General features: G+C 36.2%; 1 protein-coding gene across 1 annotated transcript; it reads left to right on the forward strand.

The window, feature by feature from the left end:
- Nucleotides 1-388: 388 nt before the first annotated feature.
- LOC134853700 (microfibril-associated glycoprotein 4-like) lies at nucleotides 389-15,936 on the forward strand (the record flags this gene model as incomplete). Its single annotated transcript, XM_063869699.1, has 5 exons — nucleotides 389-427; nucleotides 1,373-1,582; nucleotides 5,054-5,321; nucleotides 12,351-12,542; nucleotides 15,890-15,936. Coding segments are annotated over 5 exons (756 nt in total), but the record flags the coding sequence as incomplete, so codon positions are not given.
- Nucleotides 15,937-16,610: the final 674 nt, after the last annotated feature.

Here is a 16,610-nt window from a genome sequence, read left to right on the forward strand (position 1 = left end):
GAAAAAAAAAACAAAACTTGTGAGGCATTTGATAGAGGATAGTTCAAATTTTATGTTATTTTTTCTTAAACTGCATCGGAAGCCCAAATCAAATATGTTTCTTTCGTAATTTATTCTCTGTAATGATGTTTTTTTTTCAATTATATAGGCATTGGTTGTCGTTTTATTGTTCCTGACAATTTCTTTATCAAATGAAACAAAAAAGGTCAAGGCACAGCACACTGGCGCCAATCAAGGAGTGAATGATGACAACAGCGTTCGTATTACGGAAAATCTAGCTCGACTTGCAGACGGTTTGACAAACATTTCCATCGAAATTCAGAGAGTTGATAGTGATTTGGCCTATCACTCAAACAATGTTGCGAGTGATTTAGCATATATATCAAGCAGAATCGACAGGGTAGAGAACAGTTTGGACAACATTTCAGTAAGTTAATTAGCAAAAACTTTTCAAATGTATCATTTACGAAACTTTGCCATTGAACATCATAAAAGAAATGAAACCGAAAAATATTTTGCATCCCTGCAATTACAAAACAAAAAAAGCAAATTTAGAAACTAGCTGTTCCTTTTTTTTTTAGAAATGTGTCCTGTTTTGACATTGAATCTTAAAACTAATCTTTTTATATGTTCCGTGAGAGCGAGATTTGAGGCTGCTTAAGAGGATGATAAAAAGCAAAGTTCATTTGATCTATTGAAACAAAGCAGGGGCGGATCTAGGACATTTTCCAGGGGGTTGGCGGATTTTCAAAAAAATGTCGAAAGTTTTATCGACGATTTTTTTTCAGGTTGACTAAATTGTTTTCTGAACTGTCCCAAAACACAGAAAAAACCCTGTTTTGGACAATTTTTTTTTGCGCCGCAAGCATCATCTTGAAAAAATAGGCCAAAAAAAGTTTACAGGCACTTTTGAAAAATTTTAATCAAAAATTTGAGTTGCTTGGCGCGCGCTTCCCGTACTATGTTCTTTTAGTAAATATTGGCAACAAAGGCGCCGTAGAAAAACTTTCTTTAAATTACTTTTGGCTTCCGTCAGCCATAATGTAGTTTCACAGAAAAGTACAAAAAGGGACAGTTTGGGTCTGCAGTTTGGGTCTGCAGGATTACGGTAATGTCTATCTATAATACGGAAGAGAGTTGATAGAGCAACAGTAATAAATCTATTAACTTTTGATGAAAAATTATCATTTTATCTAATTGTTTTTCTTTGAAGGAAACAAAATTTGTGAGGCATTCGATAGAGAATAGATCAATTTTTGTGTTATTTTGTCTTAAGCTGCATGAGAAGCCAAATTCAAATAATTTTCATTTCGTAATTACCATCTGTAATGATGTTTTTTTTCAATTATATAGGCATTGGTTGTCGTTCTAGCACTCTGACGCCAATCAAGGAGTGAATGAAGACAACAGCGTTCGTGTTACGGAAAATCTCACTCGACTTGCAGACGGTTTGACAAACATTTCCATCGAAATTCAGAGAGTTGATAGTGATTTGGCCTATCATTCAAGCAATGTTGCGAGTGATTTGGCAAAAATTTCAAGCAGAATCGACAGGGTAGAAAACAGTTTGGGCAAAATTCCAGTAAGTTAATTATCAAAAACTTTTCAAATGTATCATTTCCGAAACTTTGCTATTGAAGATCATAAAGAAATTAGACCGAAAAATATTTTGCATCCTTGCAATTACAAAACAAAAAAAATGGCCAATAACAGAGATTGAAAAAAAATATTTATATTGCAGATGTTACAAAGAATTACCATGAAAATTTTAGGAAAAAATGAGCGCACACTATAAAAACTTTCAAAATGAAGTAAGCAAAGTTCAAGTATTTGGAGCAAAAAAAAAGCCATATAATAGTTTTATTTAAAGGTCGCCACCCCTTAAATTATAAGAAAAAAGTTATATAAACATTTTTATTTCTAAGCTGAATCATCTATACTCAAAAATGTTGCCTATCAAGGGTGCGCAGGCCGAAGGAAAGCAATTTTATCTAAGTTAGCTTAAAACAGTTCCTCTTTCCGGCTTTTTGCTGCGTTCTTCGAGAAAATTAAACAAGACTGCTCGTATCAGGGCGAAGCCCTGAATGTTCCGACTGCCTTTTAAGGTTTATAGAGCAGTAATAACATTAAAAAATTAAATGGAATAAAATAAAATGAATTTTCTTTTTAGTTTAAATTTTTAAATGAAAATCATCCCCCCACACGCCATATAAAGTACGAAAGGATAGATTTCGTTCCTTGGAACAAACCAATTATGGCAAATAAGCTTCTTTCAACCAATTTGGAACGGTTTCTAAGACAGATTAATTCTCCACTTACGCGTTAATAGCGCGAAATACACCGCGCGTTAGTTGTCCCAAATTGGCCAAAATGGCAATTTTTAAACCCCCATAACGTTACTAAAAAGGATCACTGGTGAATTATCTTTTCAAATTTGAGCCCAGGGCAACAATACCTTTCAATGATGAAAAAAAATCCGTCAAAAATGGCTAGTTAAAAAGTCGAAATTTGTCTGGAGAAAAAAAAAACCCACCCCTAGCACAAATATTCCGTTACTTTCGTATCGAAAGTCGGATCAATTAAACAAGGCTGCTTATATCAAAGCATACCCCTGAAGATTGGACTATCTTTTAAGGTCGATGGAATAGCGTTGTACGGTTAATAAATAGAACACAAAAAAAAACTTTATATTTATTTTGAAAATTTAATGTATTCTTTAAACTTTTTAACTTTTATTTTTGAAAACATTTTTAATTTTATAAAATGTATTTTTATTTTTTGAAAAGTAACCTCCTCATTCTAGCTATATAATTTTTTTTACATAAATCAAAGTATTGACAACATCAAATAGCAGGGTCAACTCAATTCTGAACAGTTTCAAAGACGCACTTACGATTCCGCATCACAAAATAAACTGCACGCTAATGGTTGCAAACTGGCTAAATTGGCAATCGGTAAACGATCATAAAACAAAAAAAAACTTTCAAAGATATTTTTCAAATTTTGAGCTCAAAACAGGAATCTCTTTGTTCAGGTATTATAAAATTACCAAAACTGCTAGTTGAAAAGTCGAATTTGGTTCGGATGAAAAATCACCCCGGGCAAATTAATTCCATCATTTTCTTTGATTTATTAAGTTGAGCTGTATGACGCTTAAGTCGATGATGGGCTCAATTTGAATTCAGTAGAGCGCCCGTTTTTGATTTTAGGTTTTAAAACACGATTCGGTAATGATACACTGCAACTACTTTTTGCAGTTTAAAAATTTTACTTTCTAGAGATATTTTTATTTTTTGATATATAAAAAAACTGCATTCAGCTATGGATACACTAAAAAAACTACATGTTTTGTTTTCAAATAAAAGCTGGTGAAATCAGTATGATTAAATTATAACGCTTTGTTGTCCGGTTGTGATGAAGACTGGTATGTTCAATTCGTAGTCAACATGAAACTCAACTGACAATTTATACTTTTCACCCCCTAAATTTAAACTTGTCGATTTTCAAAGTTGTCTTAGGTTTTAGTATGGCTTAATGCGTGATATTACAATCCAATGCTACAAAAACCATTTTTTCTAGAATAGTTGGTTTGTTTGCCATGCCAAATTTCATTGGATAATGGCAAGTTAAAAATGGTCTACCAGAACTGAATTTCAAAATTGAGGACAAGCGCTCGCACCTTGTTTCCATGTCTATTTGCAGAATTCAAATATAGAAAAAAAAACCAAAACGAAGCAATTTTATCTATCAAGCCTCACATTGGTTTTTTTGATATTTTTGTTTCTCCACGAAAACGCCATAAACATTCAAACAAATCTTTTTGTTATAGTCATTTCGTTTGCATTTAATGTAGTTTATTAATTTGTTCTACCCTCTGGAGATCAGTCCTGCCTTTTTTAGTAAATTTAATCCAGTTTCGCAAAAGAGTTTTTAAATTCGTTACTGTCATTTAGGAGAGATATATAAACAAAAAATACCATTTTCTAAAAAAAAACTTTTTGTTCAACAATTTTGAATAAATTTGCTCAATCGGTAAACAGTTTTTACCCTTTTTCACGCAAAAACAATGTCAACAAATTTAATGAAGCGTCCAATTTAGTTGCTCAAGGTCAAAATGTTTGCTAAGAACTATTTAATTGCTTTATAATAAGAACAACCAAAAAAGCAACCTATTTCGAAAAATGGATCCAATTATATCAAAAACATTGCAAGAACGGCAAAAAATTTGTTTAAATTGGACCGCAGTAAATATCATTTATTTCGTAAAAAATTTAGAAGCTAGCTGTTCCGTTTTTTCAGAAATGTGCCCTATTTTGACCCATGAATTTTAAACTTAAACTTTTTTATGTTAAATGACAGCGAGATTTGAGGCTGCTTAAGGGGATGATAAACTTCATTTAATCTATTGAAACAAAGCAGAGGCGCATCTAGGACATTTTCCAGGGGGTTGGCGGATTTTCAAAAAAAATGTCGAAAGTTTTATCGACCATTGTTTTTTCAGGTTGACTAAATTGTTTTCTAAGCTCTCGCAAAACACAGAAAAAACCCTCTGTTGGAAATTTTTTTTGCGCCGCAAGCAACATCTTGAAAAATTGGCAAAAAAGTTTTCAGGCATTTGTGAAAATTTTTAATCAAAATTTTGAGTTGCTTGGCGCACGCTTACCCCTCAAATTAGTAAATATTGGCGCCAAAGGCGCCGTAGAAAAACTTACTTTAGATTACTTTTAGGATTCCGTCAGCCATAATGTAGTTTCACAAAATAGTACAAAAAGGGACAGTTTGGGCCTGTAGGATTACAGTAATGTTTATCTATAACAAAAAGGAGTCATTTCTGTTATAAGCCTTACTTTTAATTTCTATGTATTTTGATAAATGTATTTTAAGGACTGATCCAATCTGAACGGCTGAAATTACTCACAGATCAATGAAAAATGGAATCGATTTTTAACTCTACGCTCAGAATAAATGTTCTTGTCATTTCGGGTCTTATAACAGAAAAGCCTCAGAAAATCAATGAGGACATTATTATGGTCTTACTGAGGTAGCATTTCAGTTGGGACCGGAGATAGTTTTACAGAGGCGTGAACGATTCGACATTCTTTTTGACCGAACTTTTGAGGAGTATGAATCAGGTTTTGGAGACTTTTCTGGAGAAGGAGATTTGTGGCTGGGTTTGAAAAGATTGCACATATTGACACAACACGGAAGATGGAACCTGCGAGTTTCAATGTGCAGTTTCTCCAACAATACACTTTTTTGGAGCGAATGGGCAGGTAAACTGAACAAGCAGTCCATCATCAAACAGGTTTTGATCAACAGTTGTTAAAAAACTGTTTAAACAAGGTAATCAAGTTGTTGAAAAGAACGGTTCGAAACAAAAACCAAATCAACTCACTCGGGCTGACAAGAAATGGTTTGCAATCTTTTTCAATTAGATAATAAAGCAAAGACTGCAGAAGAATTGTTTTAAATCAACATAAAATCGATTTATTTTGATCCAAAAAACAAATACAAAAACCATTTTTATTCGAATTTAATTTGATATATGTTCAATTTTTGCTAAATTTTTTGGAAATTTGTTTTTACACGGATGTATCAATCGCGCTTTATCCACTTTTTGATACTCAATCACCACAGATTTTGTTCAGATAATTTTCGGATTTTTAAACCATCAAACAAAAGTTAAAATTTAATGTAAGCTTTTCAATTGAGTTTTCGTGATGATTGACATGAAAAAAAAACTTTATTTAAAACTTAAATGATAACTTGCTGAACCAGTATATTTTTTTCTAAATTGATATTTTTTCTCTTTATCTTCAATTGCATGATAAAATAATGCCTAGAGCGTTGATAATGAAGTGATGTTTGAAAAAACTTCGCACAAGTCTCTTTTTACCTCAAGGAAAACTTTAGATTTGCAAGCTTTTAAGGAGACAAAAAAATCACTCGAGTGGCTCTGGCTCTCTGAAGCTCTTTGTTAAGTGAAAAAATTTTGCCTAGTTTCAACAAAACATACTTAAGCCCAGTATTGTTGCAATTTTGATAGAATTTGCCATCTTACGGAAATCTTTTTGGTTCGACCTTTTGGGCGATAAATTGATTGTGTTTTCTATCGTAAAAGTCAAAGTTGCTTTTGAAAACTTGCTTGGATTCTCTCACGTTTAATCGAAGTCTTCGTTTTTGTGACTCATTCTTTTTTGTAAAGATTTAATTGATAGATTTTCATAGCGTCGAGAATCATCGCAAAGTAACAGTTAAATCGCCCGATAATTAGCACTAATTGGCCATATTATCAATTTCTAAATCTCGATTTTTCTAAAAATTGATTTTCGGACAACATTTGCTTTCAATTGGTCAAAATTGGACAAAATAGCGGTTAAAACGTCCATTTTATTGGCCAAAAATTGACTCATTAAAAAACCAAACGAAAAATTTTCATTTCACTTGAAAGTCGGAAAAATAATTGTGGGTGCGTAAGCCCAGTTTTAATGAGGATGTTATCGGTAATTAACAAAAAAGCAATCTTCAAACCCAAAAATTTGTTTGAAAAAACTATAAAAGGATTAATTTTCATGCAATAGATTTGTTGTTGTTGTTGTTGTTGTTGTTGTTGTTGTTGTTGTTGTTGTTGTAGTGGATTTACAGCACAAGGCTGATGAGTGTTGCTCCCTTTCCGTTTTTATTAGAAGATTGTCCACTTATTTCTGCATTGGTTGCAATCGCACGCAAGTTGCCAAGTGCAAATATTGTTTTCGTTGTACTTTTCATCCATGAAATTCCACATCAGTTGTAGAATTCGGTTCTTGAGTCCAGTTTTGTTTGTGAAATCAACGTGTTTGTCAATTCTGTTTGCAATTCGACTGGTATTCTCCTCGCGCATTCTCTGTTCTGATTTTGGCACTCTTGAAGATGTCCTTAGTTCTGAGATTTGTCTGCGGGCACTGTGACAGATGTGGAAACACATCAGTTCGTCCATCAAGGCTAGAGAGTAGCAGTAGGTCCGTGAGTTGTAAGTACATTGGTAGTGGGAGCACATTTAGCGCTCGCAGCTGGTTAACATAGTATGTATCCGGGCTTGTTACTGTCCAATTTATGACTTTCTTTTGGAAGCGCTCCAGGCGTACAAGATCTCCTCGGCTCAGATTTGTACATGAAAAACCATATATCAGAATTGGAATAAGAAGAGACTTATATAGGCCTAATTTGACCAAAGGTAGTGTTTTATAAGCTATATTACGTCTAATCAAGTAAAATGATTTGTTAGCTTTGGTCAGTCTCATATCAATATGTTTATTCCAGGATAATTTATAGTCCACTATAAGTCCAAGATCTTTCGCTTCTGTAGAGGATTCAAGTTTTGATCCGGAAAGCTGCAGATCGTGTGCTCTGCCTCTGAACACCAGTTGTGAGCATTTATCGAGAGCCAGAGCCATCTTGTTCTCCTTGACCCAGTCATCAATGGACTTCAAGTCCTGTTGCACTATGATTAGGTCTGTGTTGACTGTCAGAAGTTTCAGATTGTCAGCGTATATGTACGGGTCAGAGAATTTCAGTCGGTCCGGGAGGTCATTGATGAAAATGCAGAACAGAAGTGGGCCCAGGAAGGATCCCTGTGGGACACAACTCGTCACATCTAGAGTCACTGAAGAAGTTTTCACAACTTTTACATATTGTTTTCGTCCATTTAGATAATCACAAAGAATTTCCAGCAGGCATCCTCCTACACCAATATTTGCGGTCTTTTTCAGCAATTCAAGATGCGGCACCTTGTCAAAAGCTTTTGAGAAGTCCATATAATAAGCGACAACGTCATCTGTTCTGTTGGGTTTTCGTCTAGTGCTCTTTAAATTTTACTCAGGAAGGATAGCATATTCGTGGCCACTGATTTCCCTTTGACAAAACCATGTTGATGTTTTGAAAGGACACGTTCAAAAAGCGAGTAGAGAGGTCCGTAGATGCATTTCTCTAAGATTTTGCTGTCTATGTTGAGTACTGAAATTGGACGCCAATTTTCCACATTACGTCTGTCTCCTTTTTTGAATATTGGGGAGATCGCTGCCGTCTTCCAGCAACTAGGTATTTTTCTCAATCTCTTGATGTTCTTGAAAATTACCTGCAAGGCATTTGCCATGTTGGTGGCTGTTTGTAGGTAGAAAATTGGAGGCAGGCCGTTGGGTCCTCTAGACTTGGTAACGTCAATGGTCATCAAGATTTCTGTTATAGTTGTATGAGATATGCTGAAATTTGTGATCTGTGGATTGTCACATTCAACGTCATTAATGTTAAACTTTATTTTTTGCGAGAATACTGAGTGAAAAAATTCATTGAGCAGATTCACCTTTTCTTCCAGGCTGGAAACAGTGGTGTTATCGCTTATCATTATTTTTGGCAAGGATGCAGATTTGTTGAGACTTTTCAGGTGCTTGTAAAGGATATCTGTGTTTCTTGTACTCAGAAGTTTGTTCTGATAGTTTAATCGATCATTTTCACTGGACTGGATTACTACATTTTCCATTAGTGCAACTTGACGTTTGCGGTAGCTTGTTGGTTTCGAAATGAGTAGTTTTTTTTGGGTGTTAAGCTTTTTAATGAGGTTTGATGTGCTTTGGGTTATCCATGATGGTAACTGCTGTCGATGCGCAGTTCTTCGATGCACATAGATTTCTAACAAATTTTCAAAGTAATCATTAGCTCTTGGCAGGTTTTATCTATATTTGTGTAGCATATTGCATTGAAAATTTTATCAGCCTTAGCGTTGCTTATACCTTCGAAGTCAGCTTTACCGAAGCTTCTATATTTGTCAATGACCGGTTTGGCTTCTTGGTGTTCTATTTCGACGTTGAGGTTTATTGATTGATGATCTGAACAGTCTTATTGTTTATCGAAGAATTCATCCCTTTGAGCATGTACAAGACAATTTCTATGGAAGGCTACATCCAACAAGTTTTTTCCGCATGTAGAGAAATTAACTGTTTGTCTGAAGAGTTTTGTGTCAAAGGCATCAACTACCTCCTGTTCCTCTTCACTGGCACTTGTTAGGGACGGCCAATTTGTTTCTGGGAAGTTGATGTCACCACAAACGATAAGGGATGACGAGGTTGGAAAGGCATTCAATATTTTGTTAAAATCTTCAGACAAGTACCTGTAGGGACTTGATTTAGGGGGGTTATAAAAGACACAGAATATCAACTCCTGGCCGGATATATCAATTTTGCATGCAACACAGCTGTCAGGCAGATCTACAGTAAGTATTTCACATGCGAATGTATTCTTTACAGCAATGAGACTGCCGCCGTGTTTGTTTGTATCATTCACTCTTTCTCTGTCTGATCTATAGATATTGTAATCATGTAGCATTAATTCAGAGGAATCTATTTGATTATTTAGCCAGGTTTCACAAATGCAGATTATACTGTAATTACCAGATGTAACAGCAGTAGAGAGTTTGGCTCGACGTTCGAAGTTTATGAGACTTCTGGCATTTATTTGAAGTACGCTTAGAAAGGCCCCTAGTCACGGGCCGCTTTCATTGAGCTTTACTTTTACGTTGTCATTGAACAACTCCAAGTTTCTTATCCGTAACTTCTCTTTTGGAACGCCTTCAGTTATAAGTTCACGTTGCTTTTTGAGGATTTGATTTTCTTTAGCTGCGTCCTCCTTGGTCGGGGCAGGTGAGAGAAAAACTTTCCTTTCAGACAATTGGGTCCTTTTTTCTAAACATTTCGCCAGAATAAATCTTGCCTCATGATGTTTGGCCACGGTCAACAGAAGGGTTCTGGGTTTCGTTCGCTTTTCATCAAACTTTCCCAGGCGTTTCATTTCAACGATGTTTGGTTGTACATCAACAATCTCTAGATTCTTCTTGACTTCCTCATTTGTTGGGACAAGGTTCTCAGCTTTCGATTCCTGGGGATCTTCGGCAATACCTTGTATTCGGATGCATTGATTGATGTTGTGATTTCTTCGATTTTGCTGTTCTTTTGGTACAGCATTCTTGTTGTTTCCTGTCAGAACAGTACTATATGTCTTTTCCACTTTCTCACAGGTGTTCCTCAGTGCTTCGTCAACTTTTTTCTCAACGATTTGAGTTAATCTGTTTTCCGTGTTAAGAAGTTTTTCATTTATGTCTATTTCTTCCAGCTTTTCGGTCAGTTTGCTTTGTGTGAAGTTCCGAATGAACCGATCACGTACATTGTTTTCATGGCATGACGAACATAGCAGCATTGCCAGCGTTTCTAAATCTTTAATGCCATTCACTGCAACTGGTGTTAAGCCTGTGCAGCTAGTGGTCAGATGAAGGTTAGCGCAACAAGCTACGCATTGATAAACAGGATCGTTCGGACCAATTTTCTGCTTACATGACTTACAGTTTTTAGTCATGGTATTCCTTACCTGGACTCTGAGTCAGAGACTCGAGGAGTACACAAGATTTGGAAGTATTAAGAATTGCCTTGGACTCTGAGTCAGAGACTCGAGGAGTACACGAGATTTGGAAGTATTAAGAATTGCCTTGGACTCTGAGTCAGAGGACTCAAGGAGTACACAAGATTTGGAAAGATGGACTTACAGTTATGCACTTAATATTTCCCTTGGACTCTGAGTCAGGGACTCGAGGAGTACACAAGGTTTGAAACGACCGACTTTTTGATGAAGTTGATCGCCTTTTTGTCGTAGAAGATGTTGAGGAAATTGAGACTAAGTCCAGAGTACGCGTAGACCTCTTTCCTCACTTCTCTATTTTCGTCTTCGTCTAAAGAATCAATTGTTTGGGCTAGGGAGCTGGCTCCAACAATTTGCAACATCAGGTGATGATAATATTTGAGACAAGAGGCAACCACGGCTACCTCGAAATTCAATACTTGTCTGAAACTATTTAATTAAACTGATTTAATTTGCAAAAAGTCTTTCAGACTCTTCTCACCCCAGGTTGACCTCCATAGACCCAAAAAGTTGATCATACAATTCCGAAAACTAAATTTTTGGAAAAAACTAGCCATACAAATTTCATCTTGTTTGCTATAATGGTGTCATTGATTTTTCAACAAATTTCATTTAAAAAAAACCCAAAATTATATATATATATATTTCAATTGCAGACGTAGTCCGCTTAACGTAGTCCTTGTTACGGAAAACTTTTCTCAAAAACTTTGAAAACGCTTATTTTTTTTGTATGACATTTTTATGTATGCTTTGAGAGCAACGCCTGATTAATAAAAGTTAATTTCTTAAAACAATTTTTGAAATTGTTGCCGAGTTTTAAAAGTTTGATATTGTCATCATATTATATATTTCAACTTCAAATATAATACAACTTCAAGACAATTCAGGTAGTTTCTAATGCATTAAATTGCAAGACGGTCAAACCTGTGGTGTACTTAATTTTGAGTAAACCAATGTTTTTGTCACTTGTGTTGGTTACGAGCACATATCAAAAAACTTGAAAAAAAAATAAGTTAAAAAAATCTAAATTCCTAATTTATGGAAAAAAGCTAGCCATATTTTTCCATATAAGAAATATCTGAAAGCGGTGGGACAAAGCCATACCAAGCTCACATAATTTGATCTTTCTTTGTAAGTCGGGACAAAAAATGAACAAAAAGACAATGGAAAAAAAATTAGTTTTTTGGAAAAGGTTTTAACAAAAAACCTCTGTCAGGGAAAACTCATTTTTGTGAAGCAGGCTGATTTTTCCTCCAAGCAATTTATCATTTTTTAACGAGCATTTGCGATAAAAACTTCTCACAGTTTCAAAGATATTGATGTCTTGTTGATGTCTTAACAGATATTGATGTCTTATATAAAAAAAAACCTTGTATCTTTCTTCTCAATTCAAAAGATTTTCAGTTGAGGACAGTGGCGGATCTAGGATTTTCTCGCGGGCGTTTTTTCTAAAAATTTCTACTGTTTTTCTGTTACGGCCAAATTTTCTGCGCTGCCGGCAAAATTAAAAAAAAAAACAGGCCAAAAAAAGCGTTCTTTTGGACATTTTTGGATGAAAACTATGACCAAAAAATCGCGTTTTTTGGCACGAGCTCCCCACTCAATATGAGTATATTTTTGCGCCGAATGCGACTTTAGAAATTTCAGAGGTTCCGTCACCAAAAATGGATATTTCAAAATAGTACGAGGAAAAGATCCTCTCTCCCCAAGATTAATTTGTCACTTTGTTCTTGACATTCGAATATAAATTAGAAGAAGCCTTCAGATACTTTAAAGGCGAGCCAGAAAGTACCGAGGTTGCCTTATAGGATCGTTCTTGTTTTGATGTCTTGCATCAAAGCTCATCTGTGATTTTTCGGGTCAAAATAACCTTGGCGTAATTCGAAGAGGATAAGTTTGCTCTGTTTTAGACTTCAAGATCCAACATATCTTTTACAACATATCTTTTGGCACAATGGTGGCAAAGAGTGAGAATATGCGCAACACCACTGGTACTAATGATGGCCTTGCTTATCACAACGGAAGGGCTTTCTCAACGACTGACAGAGATCAAGACGAATTTGATGGCGGAAACTGTGCTGCAGCGACTGGGGGGGGAGGCGGTTGGTGGTATAATAGTTGTATCGTTTTGAATCTGAACGGAAAAATGACCACTTCAGGATTTTTTAACAGTCACCAAATGTTTTGGGGTGATGGTACTCTTGCCGGAAATATGAAGCTTTCATCCAGTGAGATGAGAATGTTTCGTGTAGGCTGAATGGAGGACAAACTAAGACAAGAGAAGATATCTACAGAAGAACATGAACTAACAACAAGAGATTGTTTGGAACTAATTTCAGACATAAACTATTCTAGAATAACCAAAAAATTTTCAATTTTTTTTTCATGAAATTAACAAATCGAATTATAGATTACTCACTGAAATCTTGAGACTTATAATAAGATCATTGATCTACTTAAGCTATTTGCTGTAGGCAATTTATTTCAAAATGAAGTTGAATGAGCAAAGCTTTCAGTAGATCGAAATTTATTCCCGATAAAGTATATCATTCAATTTGGTTTTTTTCCGACTTTCGAAGAAAACGGAATATTTATGCTCGGTGTGGTTTTTTTATACAGTCAATTTTCACCGATCGAAATAATAATTTTGAACAAATTTTATTCTTCCGCCGTCAAAGATAATGACTTCCTGAGTTCAAATTTAAAAAGATGTTTCACATCCAACTATTTTTGACTAAGTCCTGGGGGTTTGAAAATTGCCAAACTTGCCATGTTCTGGACTAAGTTATGCCTGCTTTGAAAAGTTCGTTCATTATGCTGAGATTAAAACGCGAATTACTTATGCGTAGCGAATTTTGCCACTCAACAAAATCTTTCCAAATTGATTTGAGGCTAGCTACTTGGTGGTCGTATTAATTTCGTAAGACCAAAATGTTACACTTTGATTTTGTCCAAAATGTAAAGGTTTTCAAAAATTTGTTGTTACAAAAACAATTTGATATGAATTAAGGGAAAGTCTGAACATTCAGGGCTTTGACCTGCTATACGAGCAGTCTTTTTACGTTTAATCATTGACAATAAAGCAATTCTTATTCACATTAGACAAAGATTGATAGCAAAATTATTGATATCAAGTTATTGATGGCAAAAGTCGAAAGTTTAATTTACTGTAAATTAATAAAACACTACCGTCTCAAAAAGAAGGGTTACAAAACGGTTCCTGTAAGTTATGAGAAAAAAAAACAATAACGCTACAGGCTGAGATGGTGAACCGTATCGACTGTAGAAGTGAAACTTGGTTGACTCTGTTCAACATTTGTCATCTGGGTCTTATTTTGGTTGAGTTTGGCGAACACTGATCAACTTTGCGTGAGTATCATAATCATTATGAGTATCATATTCATTAATTACCTTGTATTAAGTTTGAAAATTTAAGGGCTTGAAATCAGTTTAGATCACAATTTCTTGTTTTTCGTCAAATTATTAAACTCATTTCTTCAAAAAAGGTTTGTTCTAATAAAAATCACCATGTTTTTGAATCGTAATTTAATTATCTGAGCCATTTTTTTTTCAACTGACTCGGGATTCTGCTTTTTTCTTCTAAAAAAAGATCTATTTTTCTTTCGTGTCGTGGTGAATTTTTGTGTCCAAGTCAATTTAAAACTGACCAAATACTGATTTTTTGATTGTTGATTATTTTTATTTTTCGCGTTATAGAAAGCAAAAAACAGACACCAGTTGATTCCTGCATCAATTCTATCGTTCTTTCGAACGGAATTGAGCGACCCTGATTGGCGCATGTGTGGTCTCTGTCTACTGTATTCGACCTCGAACCTCTGATAAGTCGACTCCGTCAACTGTGATTGACACTGATCAACTCATGTGCCGACTCTGTCGACTGTGATTGACACTGATAGGCTCATGTGTTGACACAGTCGACTGGAGTTGACCTTGAATCTCTCATGTGTCAGCTCTGTCGACTAAACTCGACCCTGATATGCTCATTTGTCAACTCTGTTGGAAGCAATTGACCATGTTTGGACAATGGTCAACGCTCTTGACTGCAATCGACCTTAAATCTCTCATGTGTCAACTCTGTCGACTGGAATTGACAAAGATCAGCTCATGTGGCGACTCTGTCGATTGTGATCGATACTGATTGGTACAAGTAAGGAATTTGATGACTGTGATTGAACTTGATTGGCTTAAGTATTTTTTTATCGACTGTGATCGACACTGTTGACCCTATTGGTCGCGATCGGCTCATGTGTCGACTCTGTCGTCTGTTATTGAATTGATTGGCTTATGGGACAATTTTGTCCACTGTGATCAATCCTGATTGACACGTATGTCAAATTTTTCGATTGTGATCGAACTTGACCTGTGCGGGTCATAAGTCGACTGCGATTGAACTTGAATATCTCATTTGTCGACTCTGTCTAGTGTGATCGACCCTGACTGGCTCATGTGTGATCTCTTTTGACTGTAATTGACCTTGAATTGCTCATGTAACAACCCGGTCGACTGAACGCGACCCTGATATGCTCATTTTTCGACTCTGTTGAAAGAAATTGGCCCTGCTTGGCCCATGATCAACGCTCTTGACTGCACTCGACTTTAGATCTCTCATGTGCCGACTCTGTCGAATGTGATCGACACTGATCAGCTCATGTGGCGACTCTGTCGACTGTTCTCGAACGTGATTGACTAATGTTTCGACTCTGTCGACTGTGATCGATCCTGATTGGCACAAGTAACGAATTTGTTGACTGTGATTAAACTTGATTGGCTTATGTGTTAATTTTATCGATTGTGATCGAATCTGGAATGACCGTAATGGCCCCTGATCGGCTCATGTGTCGACTTTGTCGTCTGTTATCGATCTGATTGGCTCATTGACTTTTTGGTCGACTGTGATCGATCCTGATTGGCACATTTGTCAAATTTGTCGACTCTGTTCAAACTTGATTGTCTCGTGTGTCGGTTTTTTCGATTGTGATCGAACTTATGCGGCTCATGTGTTGACTCTGTTGACTGAGATCGACATTGATCCTCTCATTTGTCGACCCTGTCTACTGTGATCGACTTTACGGGCTCATGTGTCGACACTGTCGACTGGATTTATCCTCGAATCTCTCATATGTCAACTATGTCGACTAAATTCGACTCTAATTTGCTAATTTGTTGACACTGATGTAAGAAATTGACCCTGTTAGGCCCATGGTCAACACTTTTGATTGCAATCGACATTAAATCTCTCATGTGTCCACTCTGTCGACTGTGATCGACGCTGATCAGCTCATGTGGCAACTGTTATAGAAAGTCGACTGTTATCGAAAGTGATTGGCTCATGTTCCGACTCTGTCGACTGTTATCAATCCTGATTTGCACAAGTAACAAATTTGTTGACTGCAAATGAATTTGATTGGCTTATGTGTTGATTTTATAGGCTGTGATCGATCCTGGGTCGACACTGTTGACCGTAATGGACCTTGATCGGTTCGTGTTTCGACTCTGTCGTCGGTTATCGAATTGATTGGCTCATGTGACAATTTTGTCGACTGTGATTGATCCTTATTGGCACATATGTCGAATTTGTCGACTGTGGCCGCACTTGAATGTCTCTTGTATAGATTTTGAGGATTGTGATTGACCTTGATCCTCTCATTTGTCAAATCTGTATACTGTGATCGGCACTGGTCGGCTCATCTGTCGACGCTGTCGACCGCAATCGACCTTTGAATCTCTCATGTGTCAAGTCTGTCGACTGTGATTGGATCTTGTACCAACTTTGTCGAGCATGATCGTCCCTCTTCTGCTCATATGTCGACAATGACGACTGCGTTGGACCCTGATTCTCTGATTTGTCAACTCGGTCGACTGTGTTCAACACTGATCGTCTCATGTACTGACTCTGACGACAGTTATTGAACGTGATTGGCTCATATATCAAATTTGTCGACTGTGATTGAACTTGATTGGCTTGAGTGTTGATTTTGTCGACTATGATCGACCCTGTTTGGCTCATCTGTCGACCGCGAACGACCCTGATTCTTTCATGTGTCCACTCTACTGAGTGTGATTGACCCTGTTTGGCTCTTGTGTTGACTTTGTCGTCTGTTATTGACACTGATCGGCTCTTGTGCTGACTCTGTCGTCTGTTATCGAAC

The sequence above is a fragment of the Symsagittifera roscoffensis genome, chromosome 8 (genome assembly GCF_963678635.1).
Source record: "Symsagittifera roscoffensis chromosome 8, txSymRosc1.1, whole genome shotgun sequence".
Lineage (NCBI taxonomy): Eukaryota > Metazoa > Xenacoelomorpha > Acoela > Convolutidae > Symsagittifera > Symsagittifera roscoffensis.